Source organism: Scheffersomyces stipitis, chromosome 8 (genome assembly GCF_000209165.1).
Source record: "Scheffersomyces stipitis CBS 6054 chromosome 8, complete sequence".
NCBI lineage: Eukaryota > Fungi > Ascomycota > Pichiomycetes > Serinales > Debaryomycetaceae > Scheffersomyces > Scheffersomyces stipitis.
Genome location: NC_009048.1, coordinates 510252 through 527743, shown reverse-complemented (window position 1 = coordinate 527743; position 17492 = coordinate 510252). Strand labels below are relative to the sequence as shown.

Genomic DNA, 17492 nt, shown 5'->3' with positions numbered 1-17492 from the left:
CTGTATTAGCAAGGTTGATGATTTGCTGGAAGGAGAGCTCAAAACATATTCATTCGCGTATATATTCTTGTCAAGAGTGTATAAATTTCGCAGTAATAGAGTCGAACTACACTGTGTAGATAAAAGGATTCGGAAGAAACTCACAGGAATGAAAAATTTGAGCCTACGAACATCTTTATCGTAGATAGGAAGAAGTTTAGAGTGCTCAACCAAATCTCTTTCTGCTTACTGAAATGTCATTTCAGCAAATGCAGTGGAGAGTTCCTCTAGAATATGGTATGAGAATATAAAAATATGAGAATGCCAGCATATGAGCAAACAAGGAAATGACATACACATGCTCAATTATATATGGAAATTGTAGCTTACATAGAGTAAAACCGTCCGTGTGAAAGTACTCATTTCTAAACCCACCAACAGATCCTACTGAATCACTCTAAAGTTTTCGTTGATTATAAAGTACAAATTAAGAATATAAAAGGATAAGAATGAAAGAAGTCCAACTAGAAGACTATATGAATGTCTGCGGACAAACGTCTGCATTTTGTATTGTGATTCCGGAGCGTTCTCCCACTCCATGCTTACTATGCCAATAATAGAGTCGTCATATCATTCGTCAGGAATGAATATAGTCCCACTGGTAGACCTATTCCAAAGCTGGGATTTCCTTGACGACTTCGTCGAAGGACTCTCTGTATTCTTCGGTCTTGTCGGCGTTCTTCTTCGACTTTCCTCCTCCTGGAACAATCATCACACAAGAAGTAGGTCTCTTGGTTGCACCAGCAGAGCCCAAGTCTTCCTTGGAGGGAATGAATACATATGGGACAGAGCTGTCTTCACACAAAACTGGGATATGAGAAACAACATCGGCTGGAGAAATGTCTCCTGCAATGATTACAAGACCCTTTTCACCCTTTCTTAATGCTTTGACAACTTCCTTGACACCTCTCTTGACATGCTTGGCTTTGGAAGCCTTTTTCACGGTCTTGAGAACCTTCTTGTTCAACTTCTTAGGAGCCAAAGGTTTGGCAAATGGCAAGATAGCCGAAAGTCTCTTTTCGTAGTTGTCTTCTGTCTCTTCAGACTTGCTAACCTTTTCCTTCTTGGCCATTGTTGCTGGTTATGTATGCTGTTGTGCGTTCTCCAGATTTGTATGGTGCTAGCTAAAAAAATTTCAATTTTCAGCGATGGCATCTGGTTAGTGGGAAATCGAAGACGTACTGCATTTTAAAGTCAGGTGTGAAAATTCAGCTGACCAAAACAGTTTCCAGTATACTTTTAGCCTTCAAGTTCTATCCGTGTCTGAAATTGCAACTCCATTTGACTTATATTGCAACTATAGAATACAGTGGCGTCCTTTTCGTTTTTTCCAGAATTTTCGAATTTCGATTCCTATACTTCACTTTAAATGGATAGATCAAATTTTAGAAAAAGAAAGAGAGTCCCTTCGTTCCAACCAGAAGGTCTGGGACTTCTTCTTTCAGATCCTCCGCAAGCCAAACAGGCCGAAAATATCATCACCGACGAGAAGGTGATCAATTATATTCTCAAATTACAGCCAAAGACCACAGAACGAAAGGAAGTGTTCCTCAAACTAGTACTTTCGTACACCGAGGCAGAGTTCCTTTCCTCATCTGAATTGAATCTCGAAGATGCACTTTCCAAGAAATTCCAAGTAAAAAGTTTCCTGATCTCGCCCCAAGTAGATGGAGTTGTAGATAGATTCATAACATTATACGGCGACAACGAACTGATAGCAAGAGGTGTGGTATATATAAGTTTTTTGTTGAAAGTTAAGCTCAATCGATTTATTCGAGGAGAGTTATACACTCTCAAGTCCAACAATTATGACATAGAAATGGTGATAAGGCGAGAAGTTTATCCCCACGATAACTTCCTAGATTCCTTCAATTTTAATTTATATGAAGACACGTTTCCCTTATGGTATAACCAGAATCGTGGAGTCCATCTCTTGCACATACGATCTGATTTTTTGACATTGTTTCTCTTCACTCTGGCCCTACTCTTAAGATATAAAGATTCAGAAGAGGATTTCATTATTGTGCAGACACCACTATTCGGTGTTCACACAGATCCCAACTTATTTGCTATATCGGATACGAATAAGGAGATGTTGGAGAAGAGTAGAAACGGAGTTGTGTCATACTTGCATCCAAAATAGACCATTAGTATAGTTGTGACACCATAGAGATGTATATATACTGATATACATACTATAATATCGCATTGTCTTTTCACTCATCTCTTACTGAAGGTTCCTAGAAGAGAACAAGTTCGGCGACGAATGAGTATAATACATTTGTTTACAGCTGTTCCTCCAATTAAGTGTAAAGGTCTCAATTCACATAAAAGGTTGTCTTTTCAACCACAGAGATGAATTCATTATCTTCATATTGGTTTTCACATCTTACAAACAACACTTGCACAAACATAGCAAGACCTATTCTTGTTATAAAGAAGCTGTCGACCCAATCAAAGGAAAATATCGGAAATCATTGCCGGTCAGCCGTCAAGTTATGAAGTGGGAAGTCATAAGTCTTGAGTGAAGACTATGGAGCAGCAGAAGTTTTCGAGGCCATCTCTTGTTGGGAAACTCCTTGATGCAGCTTCTGGAACGTTGAATGCTTTAACAAACATGATCATCAGTAGGTTTCTCGTCTCAGCAATTCTAGATTAAAACCCCTGACTGGAGATTTTCTCTTGCAGTTCAATCTATAAGAAGGGCTGGAACTACTCATTTCGATTTTCTTCCAGAGTGAAGGAGGTAAGTAAAGTGTACAACTCGGAGATTTTATCCTAAATGTATAGTCCTTCCAGAGGCGAGTACCGATTCAGCAACGTGCAGCAGTCATCAAAAGCAATCTATACTAAGTCACTATTGGCTAAGAGACATAGATACGCCATCTAATGCTTATTATATAAGTTTGAGTACAAAAGATTTACTACGTAGTGTTTAATACTCAACTTCGAAGTTATAATAAGGGTTTCATTGTCCACTTTTGGTTGCAAGATTTCTCACATCTTTACACCTTTGGAAGTCTATCACCACTGTCTATTAGAGTTTGGATTGAAGCTATCTTTGCCCAAAATATACGTACTCTAGTAGAATTCTACGTCGGAACCGAACATTTGTATCACAGATTGGGGAACTACTCAATCTTTGCAGCGGGAGCATTTTCTTAGCTGACATGAATAATTGATCTTAGATCACACCAATATTTCAAGTATGTGTTGACTCAAGGCAAACACAAAGTGTTACATCTTTTAGAAAAACGTATAGTCACCTCTGGACTGTTACTTTTTGGTGTTTGATATGTACAGTTATTGATGTAAGTTTAAGAATCGAGCAAGTTTTCATACTCCAGACTAACTCTCGTGTGATTGTTAAATGTTCCAATTATTCCGTTGCCTGTATTGGGCAGAGGTGCATTATGCATACACTGAAAGTAAAAAATAGCTACTTACGCACTTGACGGATGCAAGTCGCACCTCTCCTAAACTGACAAGACAATTCAGTGAGTTACTCTGAACACGGTTCTGTCACTTCCTCGTCCATGTTCCGTGAAGTTGTCCTTGCTAAATAGTCACATCTGTATATGTCAGATGGTATTCATAAACCATTTGAACTTCTTTTCAGAATTTCATTCACTCGAAGGATATTCTCAAAATCGCATTAGAGATAGTTGGATATAGACACAACGATACACTGAGAAGAGAATACCAATACAACTCATGAAGGACATAAAAAAGGAAATTCAGATTCTTGAAATTGACTGTAACCATTTTCTTTAAGGAAATCAAAATCAAAATCTAAAGTTGATAGCAAGGAGTCATTTTGCTGAAGTTCGAAGTATGTATAGTATCTCCTTTGGATGTGTCTGGTTCTTAACCACTTGTATAATGCGTGTGGATTGGTAGAGTTTACAGCAAAAGTGAATTTAGTAAGCTGCTCGATTTAGCTTCTCCGGCAGAATCCTTATTTTCCAAAAATAAATTGAAATGTAATGAAAAATAATATTCGATCGCAAAACTTGAAGATATTCGTCGGAACACAATTACTGGAACCACTTAGATTTGTTACTAATTGTGCAGGACAAATAGGATCACTGGTATAAATATGCCCTCCTTTCTGCCTTGTGATAATTCTCGAGAATTATATCGCTATCTTCATGAAGCTCAATTTGATCTCAATTTTCTCGTTGGTATTATTGTGCCACAACTTGGCACTTGCCAAAGATTCACTAACACGTAAGGAAAGTCTTGAAATTTGTGAATCAGTGTCACTGCTGGACAATGAGCCGACTTCGCAGCACAACTGTTCTGGTGAAAATACCGTCGTTGGATTTGACAACATTTCATATGAAGATTTCATTAACATTACTGAAAATCCTAATTACAAGGATGGAAAGTTGATTACATTGCTCAACGAATCGGTTACCATTTCAGATTCACATACAGACCTGTTTTTGCCGAATAGTATCAAAGATAATAATGTACATGATCAAGAGCAATCGTTAGTGGAACTGTATACTGATATAATAGAGGCATTCAAAGTTTACTTCGGTTTCAAAGAGAATTCATGTTGGACACGGAAGACTGTTGTGGTAGATGAGGAAACAGGCAGTTACTACCACCTCATACAATTAGATGTGAAAGGGCATGATTGTGATCCTTCTGCACAATTTTTGGCCATCATCGATGAAGTAGAGAAGATGCTTGAAAGGTTCGAATACTTTGATGCTTCATGGTGTATTAATAATACAATTGATGGAAGTTTAGAAGCATATGTTCAGCATGGAGTTAATACCATTTCATTCACCTCTTGCAATAACTATGGATTCTATAGAGGCAAGAGTGCTTTCAGGGATACTGCTCATTAATTGTGTGGAAGATTTTAAAGCAGAATAATAATCTGATGTCCTGTGAAACCGAGTTCCGGTTGGATTCCGGGAACTGTTGACAGTGATTCCTGATTCATTAGAGAAACGACTTCGTTAGGGATTATGAAAGAAAAGTATTATTTGGCCATTAATCATGCGAATCATTTGCAGTCTTTTCATGAATACGAACCGACCTATTATGTACAGTAGAGTCTTATTTTATGGTTTTCGTCCGACAATGAGCAGAATACAGTGCCAATTTTCGAAATTGAGTGGCTGCTAAGTAGACAATAACAGACATCATACTGATATCGAATGCGTACATCTCTTATTGTCGGTAAAACTTCTGCAGCGAAACTGTATTTCGTTCACATCTATAATATCAAAGACTAGTTGAAACCTATAACAATGTGTATTTTGTATTATTATTACTATTTTCTTTGTTCAAATACAATCATAGAATACATGAATTTCCTTTTGAAGATTTTAATAAGACAGGTGCGAAAATATTATCAGTGCTTGGCACCCTTAATGAGCTGTTGACATATTATTTCTAAAGTCTTCATATTATTTTAGATTTGCAATCTTGTTGAGAATAATTTTAGAACTGGTTCACTTTTACACAGATTTATCACTGGATACTATTTCTCATCCTTTTATTTATTACGAATTTCAGATAATAAGTACTACGTATGGTAATTCGACCCCAGTGCATTCTGCATACTCCAGCATCATGCACTATTCGTCCCCAAAATTATTATTACTGCTAGTGAATAATTGGATACGAGAGTCTACTTCTTCTGGAGAATATCGCACGACTCCTGGCGAAAATTTACCAAGTTGGTTGTCTATCAATATTTTTCTGCTATATACATTGGAGTTTGTCTCTTCTCTCTTATCATTTATATAGTATTCTCTGATTTGCTTTTTCAGCAATGAGTTCCACCACTATATTGGGTCTCAATGAGATCACCGACCACTACATCAAGGCTACTACTGGCGTTGTCATCGGTGTATACATAACCGTCTTGTTTCCTCTCTTGTTTATTGCATATTTCTATTATGTGTTTGAGAAGACGGGAGTGAACAGTACAATCAGTTCATTGTTCAATGGCTGTGCTTCATCATACTTGGGAAAGCTCGTCTTATTGCAATTGGTCCCTCTACTTTTTTCTGTCTTGTTTGCATATTGGGCTACGAAATACTAAACTTATTTGTCATTAAATGCAGAAATTCAGATTTTCAATTTGGTTTCAAGTCGAATACTGCTATCCAAATCTTCGTGTACAAAGTTGTCCTTTGATTTAAATGATACACGCGAGATTCGTCTGTTTCAATTTCTAACAGCTGAACGGCCTGCTTGGTGAAAAAGTATTCTTAATTCCAATTGTGTACTACGTCTGGTGCTGAACAACTCAAAATGGGTCTGCAGTAATGCAAGAGATATTGGCTGGCACAGCATAATACAATCAATAGTGAATCGTACTTATACTTTTTGATTTGCATCTATTCTATATTTTGAAGAGTATGCTACCCTTATGTATTAGATTAGTTTTGGTGAAAATTCTTCTTAATATAATATATGTAAATGATTTGTATATGAAGTTTTGATTATACACTATACATTTAGTGAATACAATAAAACGAAATAAATGTTTTAGACCTTGATCACACTTGCTGGCTTGTTTTTACGGGAAATTGATGCAACTCTGTCACCCAACGACAATGCCAAACCCTGACCCTTGGATCTTATTCTAACATGGCCAATTATTGGACCGTCACTCTGCTTTTCAATACACAAGTTGGCCAAGGCATCTTCACCAAACGATGAGCGAGAGTACAAGTTAGCAGACAAGAACTGGCATTCTTCTCCTATGACAGCACCGGGAGTTAAACAGTTCATGTTGGTGCCCTTCATCAATTCGTCCAAGTATTCCTTCAAAGTAGGAATCTGTGACTTGATGGTGATCTTGTTTTCCCATTCGAATTCGTTCCACATCTTACGGAACTGGCTTTCAGAACAAGTGGCAGGCTTAATATAATCCATGATATCCACATGAACGTCGTTCAAGATCACAATGGTAGACTCATCAGAGTGTTGGCCATCGTAGACAATGTTACCAAAGATGACACCAGTGTCTGCTGAGGTGACCTTCACTGTGGTTTGAATTTTGTAGAATCCATGTGGACCTACGTTGGCTGTAGCAGGCTTGTCCACAACCTTCAAATCACCAAGAGTAGCAAACTCAATTGACAAGTTACGCAACGTAGCAGTGGTTTGGTTAACCAACAAGACATCCAAGGTGACGTCGTATTGGTGAACCTTGACAAAGGCTTCGGCATAGATTGGATCAGAGAATCCTGTCAATTGTAAGATCTTGTTTAATCTGGACGACAAGTCTTCCTTCTTTAATGCACTACCACTTGCCAATGATACATCATCAACAGCAGCACTCTTGGCAGCATTATCCTTGTCGAATTGTCTGAAAACAATAGAACCGTCCACCTGCTCAGCGTTTTCGTGGAAATCTCTGGCTTGCTCTTCTGCCTTCTTGAGCTCGGCGCTCTGAATCTGGGCAGTGAAGGCATCTTTGGTTTCGTCCAAGAACCCGGCCAGGATTAATTCCAAATCATCTTCTTCATTCAATACCTTGATGTATGAGAGAATACGATCAGCTGAGTCTTCATCGATCTTCTTGGCTACATATGAACTCTCACCTGCTCTCAAGATCGAAACCATAATCAATAAAGCCTCAGCCTTAGAAGCATTCAACACCGATTGCAGAGCCTTCAAACGATGTAATCTCAAAACCAATTTGACCAAAGTAGAGGACAACACGGCAGCAAGATAAAAGTCTCCGTCCAAGATATGTTTACGAACTGGAGGCTTCTCATCGTTGCTGGTATCCTTTACTTCAGCAGTCAAAGCACTTTCAGTAGCATAGGTACCATCGGGCAAAACTACAGGTCCCTTCTTTGTATGTTCAGTAGATCCGTTGGAGTATTCTTCTACATCTGGGGCATTTCCTTCGGCAGCTCTCTTTTCACTGGCTACAATAGGAACCTCTCCAATGCTAGATCTAATGTATTTCCATGCTTCTTGAACTAAGCTTTCTTCAAGAGCATATTCACCAATAATCCAGAATGCTCCACGGAAGACCTTTCCACTTTTGATAGAAGGCAACACGCTGATCAACCGGGTTATTATGGTCTTTCTCAAGTCTGGGAACTTTTCCACGACTTCTTTAACAAAAGTGATAACTTCGTAAGCAGCAGTGGTGTTTAAGTCACTCATGGACTCCAACAACAAATCTATGACGTTGGCTGCAACTTCGACAAATTTGATGGCCAATTGGTGGATGGCGTTGATCAATAATTGTCTGTATTCAGCGCTCTTATCTTCATTAGCCGACGAAGTTCTCTGCAACTCAGTCTTCAACAACTTCACCACATCTTCTACATTTCTGCTGGTAACGAACTGCAAAGTAACGTCAAGAGCCTTTTTACGTACGTCTAAGTCTTGCGATGATAATACTCTCAAGATTTCCAAAGATAACTCTTGAAGAACACCCGGGTTCTTTTTGTGGAGGTCGTTAATTCTCTCAAGAGTGATGATCTTGACATTATTGTCAGCTTCTTTGGTGGCCAACTCGACGTACTTGCTACCAGCCAACAAGATAGACTGTGGATTGTTGGACAAGACCGTCAAGGCATTGGCTGCTTCGTATACAACTACGTTGGAAGAACTTTCAATGATATCTGTCACCAAGTTCGTGTACTGAGACTTCAACACTGGGTTCTGGACCGAATCCTTACGGATGAACTCGATGAAGGCAAGCTGTAACAACGGATCCAACGTCTCGATAATGGAAATGTTATCTTGGATATACTGTAAGGATGCGTCTCTGTTCAAGTCTCCAAGACAGACAAAAGCATTTCTCTTACAAACCGAGTCACTTTCCTCATACAAAAACTTGTAGATAAGCTCGTCCGCATCGGGAACCAAATGGTCGTTGACCTTGTGGATGGAATGAAGCGCAAACACAGCATTCTTTCTCACATAGGCGTGTCTGTGTTCAAGACACTGGCGGACATTTGGTACCAAAGTTTCCAACAATTCTGCCTCCTTCAACTTCGTCAAGTACCTCAACGTATTTCCACGGATGTACTCGTTAGGATGTTGTAAATCTCTCTGTATAGCGTTACAAACAAGAATCATCTCGTGTCTCATTTTGCCCTGATCGTCCATCTTGGGACAAACTTCCCAATAGTGGTAGAGCAACTTCTTCAACTCCTTGTTTTTGGAGGGCATCACAAATCTGATGATGTGCATCAACAAATCGGGCATGGGGTCACCGTTGAGAATCAGAATCAAGATCTTCTTCATGGCCTCAACCTTGGCTTCATCTTTTCCTTTTTCGAGGAGAGTTTTGAACTCATTGACTGAGGTCTTGGACGCCGCATTGGGGTCGTAGATCAATGTGTATCCAGACTCAGACATTTTGATATTCAATTGGTGAATTTGAATGGAAAGGATCAAAGCCTGCGATTGCTAGGGAGTGAAAAATTGAAATTTCCATATATCTATTATTGTTGTTTAGTCGACGTGTTGGTTTCGATCGGTAGAGGCACGAAGGTCACGTGAATATGTTGAATTGATTTTCACATAGACTCAGTTAGGTACACATATGACATAAATCTATAGGAGTGTCCTAATGTATATTTTACTGGAAAGTTCACGTATGAACTGAGGCCTTTTTAATGTATCGCCATCTTTTTTTACTACAGTCATTTCTAATTATTTGTTCATATTATATTTTAAATCGAGTAAGAATGGCTGCGAAATCGCACTACTAAATTAATATATTCATTACTCCCTCCAAAATTTTCCACATTCTATTCATTATTTTACTCACTATCGCTTGAATAATCGGGATTTGCCAAAACCAACCGTGGCCGTTCCTCTTCTTCCTCATCAATAATTGGACGGAACTTTTCTGAGCCTATACCGTTGGTTTCCACCTCTGTATCATTTTCTTCGTCTTCCCCACAATCATCCTGATCATTATATTTGTACCCACGATGCTGGTAGAAACCACCAATCTCATCTAGACTTCCAGAAGAATCTGAAGAAACGGATGATCTCTTCAGTTCGCTCGTGGATTCGGTAGTTGTGCTGAGAGAATCTCCTGCAGCATACGAAGCTTCTGTGGTAGACCGCTTGAGAGAGTTTTGCGCCGATATAGAGTTAGAAGTAGAAGGCGCTGCTATACTGGAATCGGAGCTCTTGACATCGGAAGTTGTTGTTGTTTTACTGAGTCCATTACTCCCGCTGCCTACCAAACTTTGTTCTAATGTTATGGCTAGGTCGTCTCTGTCGTCAATTTCAGAAGCAAGCAAACGAGGTTGTAAATGGCCATGTTTTAACTCTACACCACTTCCTCCCTTCTTTAATCTGCCATAGTTAATACCTGACTTCATGAATCTGCCATTAACTCCAGACACGTGTTTGTCAACGGGCTGGATACCTGTGGGCAATTTCCATTTACCGGGACCAGTCTCGTTAAAAGCTGTTCCACCGCTTCTTCGTATGGATAAGACATAGTTGGAGCGTTCTCCTTCACCCGGTTTCAATTGTAAGCCCTTCTTCAAAGTTGACAAATTGATATTTTTGTATGAATTGGAGCTTCTAATCGAACTCATGGAACTCGAGTGTCTATGTCTCATGGCTGTAGAAGCACTAGAAGCCATCGTAGTCACTGTACGAGATGTGGCTAAAGCAGTATCGGCATTACCACTGAATATCGTATCTAATACTTGAGAGCCAGATGGTTTCACTGGCACTCGAGAGAATGTCAGAGACGGCGTTAGGGGTGATCTCGTAAGTGCGGGATTCACCACTTGGCTATTTGACATACTTCTTGCGCTATCATTACTAGAGTTCGTAGAGACAGGCGCTATACCTGAAGAATGAGATCTTCTCTGTGGAGTTGATATGGCTGGTCCATCCGAGTCTAGACTTGGAGTCAGTCCGGCAGTTATGGCTGCTTCCAAGATGTTTCCCGAGGCCGGACTTGAACTGAGGGAATACTCAGCGGAATGGTGAGGTTCTGGCAGAATGTCATTTGCAAACTCTTGCAGTGAAAAATCGAGATTATCGACGAGAACATTATTGTTTACAATGCTGGGAGCGTGCTCGAATGAGTCGTTAGCTGATGATGTATTTGGTGATGCTTCTACTGGGTATGGAGGGTCTGAAGAGTATCCTGGAGATACCAGCTTGTTAATTTTGTATGGCAGAATGGCTTCAAAGTCAGTATAAGCAGACTCGCTCGCAAAAGGCTCGGTGTGTTCGTTTGGTTCATTAGACGAACCTGTAGTGAAGCTAGAAAGTGCCATTAAAGGAGGAGATCGCGCGATACGAAGCTGGTGTACTATGCTGGCAGAACTTGCATTATCTGTCAGATACTGAAAATCGTCATGAGCAATGCTGCTGGAGCTACTGCCGCCATTAATATCGCCACTTCTTTTGATTTCGTTGTCTCTGGTGGTATCCCTGTTTATGTTACTGCCTTTATTTTTGCTGGAATTGTTCTTTTCCAAGCTGAGAAAGTTGTCAATCTCATCTTCAAGATTGTCGATCAAGTCGTCTATGCCTTTGTGAGATTGGTCGCTAGGAGAGCTAGAATCAGAGATTTTGTGTTCTGGAACTGGGGGCAGCACGTCCGTCTGTCTTGTGACTTCATTGGTTTCAATTGTAGCGTTGGTCTGCGGTTTAGTGCCAAAGTACAACTCATCTAGTTCACTGGTCTCATCAAAAGAAAGCGAAGGCGGGGGTTTTCGGTGAAGTTTCGTTGAATTACGGGTAACGCCGTGGGGCAGCGTGAGACTGCCACTCATTGTTAGATCTACAGCGAGTTGTGTCAGTTGTTGGCCTGAAGTTAGTGAAGAAAAGTAGTCTTTGGTATCGATATTTGTTTCTGGCCTATTGATATTTGTGCCGGTAGCGACAACTTGAGCCGCACCGCCGTGCGCGGAATGCTCTGTAGTGAGGACTTGTTTCAGAGGTGTGCCAGGGCTAAATGGATGGAGACTGTCGTGGTCGTATTGATTGCTGAATTGTCGCTTTGTAGGACACTTGGGACCATCTTCGTCTCTGTAATTATATATTTCATTGTTCATTGTGTTGACTGTATTGATGTTGTAGCTATTCTGTTTCTTGAAGCCTCCGCCAGTTCTCGCAGCCGGTTCCGCACTCTCAACCCTTGGCATTACCATCGTACGATGAGCGTCGCTAACTTCGCTTCGGCTCTCGCTATGTGCACTTTTCCCAGGGCTGGATCTAGATACGCTAGCGACAGGTTTAGGCAGAGAACTGCTGGCTCTGTGAGACTTCCCTGTCGCGGGAGAGATATGGTTAGGAGCCGCAGGATTCGTGCCATGTCCACCGTGTTTATTTAGTATAGACGAAAGCCTATTTCCAAACAAGCTTCCGGACTTCTTATCTTTGTCTAGGGACATATTTCACCTGAATAGGAGCCGTTTTTTCGCATCCACAATACTGGGGTGGCTGCAGTGAAAAATGGAACAATAGCGAGCGTGGCAGACACAGAAATGGAAGAGAAGCTTCTTGTAGCAAGATATGGAACCAACAAACTGCACTTTGCTGAACACGGATGGATTGTCGGGTTGTTTCAATTGATTCGTGAATTGGCTCTTGAGAGAAGCTACGAACGCTTTACTTATTTGAACAGATATCATCAATTGGAATACTCCACGGCTGGAATGTGGGGATAGGGTGATGTTCTGTGTGCAGTCGTTTTTTGTGAAGCAGAATTTTTCAGAGAAGATAATATTGTATTTCCTGTCGTTTTAATGATACTGGTCAAGGAATTTGAGTGGTATTTTCTACGAATTTGTTGGTAAGGAAGTAGAAATTTGATGAGATTTACGAGAAATGGCTTACAAAAAATTCAGATTGAAAAGTTGCAATTTCAACAGAAAGATTGAGCAGTATGGAGTATGGCATTATTGGCACTACTGGCACAATTGACACAATTGATACTGGTAGAATAAGCAGCACCTTTAAGCGAAACTAAGCTGATCTAATTGCCCTAACTCCACTACCATAATCTCTCTAGATATCACCTCCGTAGGAGTCCAAGTCATCTCCACGCGACATTCTAGCTGTAATCCAAGTGCGACATATCTCCATACTCAGTACGACATCCTTAACTATCAGCACCCGTATCTCGTATCTAGCTTTAGCATTATCTACAACTCCACCTTCTCTTCGCTTTGCCTACCATTTTTCCTTGATCCACATGCCAATGCTTTCTATTCCCCATGAACAGTTCCAGTGATGCCCGCTTGCGACATTTGCAATCCATTTCACTCCGTAATCTCTATTTGTCGTACGACCTAGTAGCCCATACTCCTAACAGAGTATCCGTTCCTACAAACTTCAGTACAGAATGGATATCTAAAACTTCGCCATCAAAACGTGATGAGCATTCTCGAAGAGGCTCACTCATGAGAGGTTTGCCTCCATTAGATCTCCCGGGAAGCTATTCAGAGCTTCTAACTTTGAACAATCGAAAATTGCTCGATTCTTTCATCACTTTGCATCTACCAGGAAAACGTGAAAACGACGAAAAATTAGTTTACATCAGCGAAATCAGAGAAACCAATATGAATCCCAACTTCCTGGCAATTTCACTTCCCTATACGGCCGCTTCCTCCAACTCTGCCAACTTCATTGTCAAGATATGGTGTAAACCAGTGTACTCTAAACTTCCGAACTCAAACACAAATACAGAATGGCACTTACTTTCTGAGAATAGAATAGATTTGAAAAAGCTCATATACGTTGGAAAGTCCCTTCACAACACCGAGGATTATTTTCGAACGAATTCCATAATATTGTACCTCAATGAAAAAGCCTATGTCATGCCCAATTCACTCAGGGTAGCCGTAGCGAAAATTAGAAGTCTCAGTACAACACAAAGATTAAATTCAACAGATAGACAGAATGTTCTGAAATCGTACGACTTTGACTCCTTACGTTCGTTGAACAATCTTTCCAATTCTTTGGATGAGTTGAAACACACGAAACATAAACTACTGTCTCTCATAGACAAACACGTAGAATCCTTCTACGACGAGACAAACGTAGACAACATCAAAATGGTGCTAGGAAAACTACACAACCGCAACCAGGTTTTAGAACAATCTATTAATAAGCAGAAAGCTATAAATGACAGCTTGTCTTCGGACATATACAATACCAAGATTAAAATCAATCAGATAAAGGAGCTCTCAAGTGATAAACTCAACTCGGTCTTGGACATGGGCAGTAACCAGCTTGATTTCTTGGAATCGGAGTTGGAACCTATCAAGGAATCGCTAGAAAACAACGTATATCCTTCACTAATTGAAGAGTTGCAACTAACCACTAAGGTTATTCAGGAAATAATACCCATCTACAACATCAACAATAGTGTAAAGTTCGCTATAATGGGTATGGAATTCCCCTCATCCATCAAGGAGCTTTTAGAAGTTTGCTACTACAACAAAAAGAATCTTAAGAACTTTAATTATTCACCAACATTCGACAATGAACACGATAGCCATGCGTTTAACATCGAACAGGTCAATGCTGGATTGTCATACATAGTTCAAGTCATTACTTGCTTGGCACATATCACAAATTTGCATCTAAAATACGAGATGGTTTCCGACGGAAACAGAAGTATTATAATAGATCCCATATCCTCGGTATCTGCGAGCACGGTTCCGACAAGAGTCCAGCGGGACACTGGCTCCAATATAGATGAAACAAAACCCATTGCATACACATTATACTACGACCATTCCAAGACTGAGAAAGTCTCAGGAGAACTCTCTGGGTCTGGACGCAAGTACGATTTGCAGAACTATGATTTCGAGCATGGACTCAATCTTCTCAACAAGAACCTTGTACAGTTGATTAACAACGTTACCGATGTCTATGACGAGTTCAAGCACGATTCACGTGAAAGCAAGATATCCAACAATATCCCTAATGATTGCTTAGACAACTTTCTCTGGAATCTTCAATTCTTGATCTTGTATATCACGGCTCCGATATCACAGACAGAGGAGAGTATCTAGTTCTATAAATTGAAAATAGACAGCTAAGTCTATGGCACTAGTAGATTTTATTTCATGTAGCATTCTTTAGTTTAGTTTAAGCTGCTATATGAATATCACTAATAATACTTAATTCTAAAAGTCGCAAATGGTTATCAAGCATAGAAAATGCTATTAAAAAATAATATAAAAAAATTTCGCAGCCAATCATCTGCGAGCGAAGCAGCATAAATGAAGATGAGCTTAGTGAGCTTCATACATTCATATCCCAGTCGCTCTTCTGTCGATGATTGTCATTCTCACTTTCAGATAAATTTGATTTTATGGAAGACACCACGGCACTTCCACAAATAACTAATTTTAGCCTCCAACGTGGAAGTACCTTAATCTGCTACACTAACACCATTTTTAGGACAAAATTTGTCATCTTTAGCATAATTTAATGTTATTTCGCCGATGCTGCTGTTAAATTCAGAACCTAAAACGGGGTAAGATACTAGTCGGTCTTAAGGAAAGTACTCTCAAGTTCTTGTATTTATCACAGTATTTGCGTTGGCATGCGAAAGCTTGGTGACAAATCTCTATCTAATGTAGCCGTTACACTCATACAACTCTTTCGTAGTTCTTAGAAAGTAATGTTGTCCTTGCCGATGTTGGGCGAGAGTGCAAACCATACACTTGGAAATAATTCTAGATTGTAATCAACATTCAGTGAACTGTCTTTCAACTTGTTCGAAAAAGAACCCACTTTGATCTTACGGGCTATTGCTGATCGGTTGCGAAAAAGAGGAAGATAGAATTTGGACCAAACGAATAAATATTTGTTTTATTACGTCATTATATTGTCTTTGCAAACTCCAACATATATTGAAAAGCTAATACAAAGTTGAAGCAGTTCTACAAGCTAACGACAATTTACACCCAAAGATTTTCGGTAGAGAGGACACTTTCAGAAAACTGCGGCCAATAAATTTCCAGGACCCGTCAAGATACCCTCGGGCCGACGTCGATGCTTCACTGTACAACATTGGAGTTTGTTTCAAGCATTCCCCACTGTTCGTTTCAGCTGTCTAAACTAGACCATCTCCATCCAAGTCGGCTGTGCTGAAGCTTGCAGCTGCTAGGGCCTGCATGGATCAACAAATTGCCTATTCGGGAATTAATAATGAGCCAGAGGATGGAAGCTACGGGCAGATTCTATTTCTACGTCAACGTCATCCAGAACAAATATGAGAACAATGAGATTTATAATGTACAGATATATTTGAAAAGTTAAATAAATGTGTTTTATGACGAGTGGGGTATCAGGTGATGAAGGGGGTGCACCTGATTGCCAGGGCTAGTAACATTTTGGGGTCGTAATCATCTTGGAGGTTCGTTTGTGGCTATGCCATCTGCTTAGACAAGCGTAAAAAGCGTGGAGCTTAAACAATTACTACACAAGTTCAGCTCGTGGACTATGAGCTATTAATAATCTGCTTAGAACATGGCAAGAACAGCAAGACCCAAGGCAGCACCAACAGGAGCAATTTTGGCAACGTTACCAGCATTTTCAGTACTAGTAGAAGTTGCAGAAGTAGACAGTTCAGCAGTGCTGGTCAGTCTCGTAGTTGTGGCTCCAGAAGTTTCTGAGTGAGCACTGGTTTCCTTGCTGGTCTCTGCAGCAGAAGTCTTAGCAGCAGTACCGACTTCAGCTTCTATTCTGGTGTACCATGGCAATTCTGTAGCGAAATCCTTCAACTCAGACACATTCACATTTGGATCGTCCAACAAGGTTGTGTATGATTGATCAGTATAGGTGCCTACTTGGGCAGCCAAAGAAGTGACTTCTGGTGGAAAACTTGCGGTTTGTAAGAAGTTGAGGTAATCTTTGGGATGAGCCTTGAAGTCACCTACAAAGGCTGTTAAGAAGGAAACATCAGAAGCATCAGCAGCTTGGGCGGAAGCAGCATATAAAACAACGGCAGCGGCGGCGATGGCAGAGGTAGAGGACTTCATATTTGACGAGAAGCTGTAATGATTAGGTTGGTTAATGAATTAATGAATAGAAAGAGAATTTTCACCAAATTTCACTTCCTCGAGCAGCTGGCAAAGTATTTATAGTAAGCTGGGGTTATTGACTTCCTGTACACGACCGAGAAATACGGTACCGGTTGCAACATTTGTGCAAATTTAATTCCTATTTAGGCAATGCGGCACTGTATAATCTCTTTCTAGTATAAAGAACGGGCACTATTCTGATCACCTTCGCCTAATTAGGCAGGTGGGGACCATTCACGATGACCTTCTACCAGATGCTATACCTTAGAAGGATGTCTATATATTTTATTTTTGCACTATAATTCAAGCGAGTCTTTGTAAGCCAGGAATGGCGACGGTCTGGAAAATTTTTGCATTTTCTGACGAGATTTTGTCTGCGAAAAAAATGTTCAAATTGCAGAGTTCCACCGACTGCGAAAT

At 40.2% G+C, this 17492-nt stretch overlaps 7 protein-coding genes across 7 annotated transcripts; 3 read left to right on the top strand and 4 right to left on the bottom strand. All coding sequences in view use genetic code 12, as the record gives it.

The window, feature by feature from the left end:
* Positions 1-436: 436 nt before the first annotated feature.
* Positions 437-1128, bottom strand: PICST_79967 (ribosomal protein L7AE). The gene has a single exon (XM_001386457.1). The coding sequence runs from the start codon at positions 1109-1111 to the stop codon at positions 647-649; it is 465 nt and encodes a 154-aa protein (XP_001386494.1). The 5' UTR covers positions 1112-1128; the 3' UTR covers positions 437-646.
* Positions 1129-1408: 280 nt separating this feature from the next.
* Positions 1409-2182, top strand: PICST_33805 (predicted protein; the record flags this gene model as incomplete). The annotated part of the gene is made up of 1 exon (XM_001386656.1): positions 1409-2182. The coding sequence occupies one exon, from the start codon at positions 1409-1411 to the stop codon at positions 2180-2182; it is 774 nt and encodes a 257-aa protein (XP_001386693.2).
* A 2008-nt stretch (positions 2183-4190) lies between these two features.
* Positions 4191-4901, top strand: PICST_33804 (predicted protein; the record flags this gene model as incomplete). The annotated part of the gene is made up of 1 exon (XM_001386655.1): positions 4191-4901. One exon carries the CDS (start codon positions 4191-4193, stop codon positions 4899-4901), a length of 711 nt encoding a protein of 236 aa, XP_001386692.2.
* A 1570-nt stretch (positions 4902-6471) lies between these two features.
* Positions 6472-9402, bottom strand: PICST_91200 (coatomer beta subunit; the record flags this gene model as incomplete). The annotated part of the gene is made up of 1 exon (XM_001386456.1): positions 6472-9402. The coding sequence occupies one exon, from the start codon at positions 9400-9402 to the stop codon at positions 6559-6561; it is 2844 nt and encodes a 947-aa protein (XP_001386493.2). The 3' UTR covers positions 6472-6558.
* A 407-nt stretch (positions 9403-9809) lies between these two features.
* PICST_33802 (hypothetical protein) lies at positions 9810-12422 on the bottom strand (the record flags this gene model as incomplete). The annotated part of the gene is made up of 1 exon (XM_001386455.1): positions 9810-12422. One exon carries the CDS (start codon positions 12420-12422, stop codon positions 9810-9812), a length of 2613 nt encoding a protein of 870 aa, XP_001386492.2.
* Positions 12423-13592: 1170 nt separating this feature from the next.
* Positions 13593-15083, top strand: PICST_68489 (predicted protein; the record flags this gene model as incomplete). Its single annotated transcript, XM_001386654.1, has 2 exons — positions 13593-14652; positions 14734-15083. 2 exons carry the CDS (start codon positions 13593-13595, stop codon positions 15051-15053), a joined length of 1380 nt encoding a protein of 459 aa, XP_001386691.2.
* Positions 15084-16252: 1169 nt separating this feature from the next.
* PICST_68488 (predicted protein) lies at positions 16253-17057 on the bottom strand. Its single transcript, XM_001386454.1, has one exon. The coding sequence runs from the start codon at positions 17028-17030 to the stop codon at positions 16512-16514; it is 519 nt and encodes a 172-aa protein (XP_001386491.2). The 5' UTR covers positions 17031-17057; the 3' UTR covers positions 16253-16511.
* Positions 17058-17492: the final 435 nt, after the last annotated feature.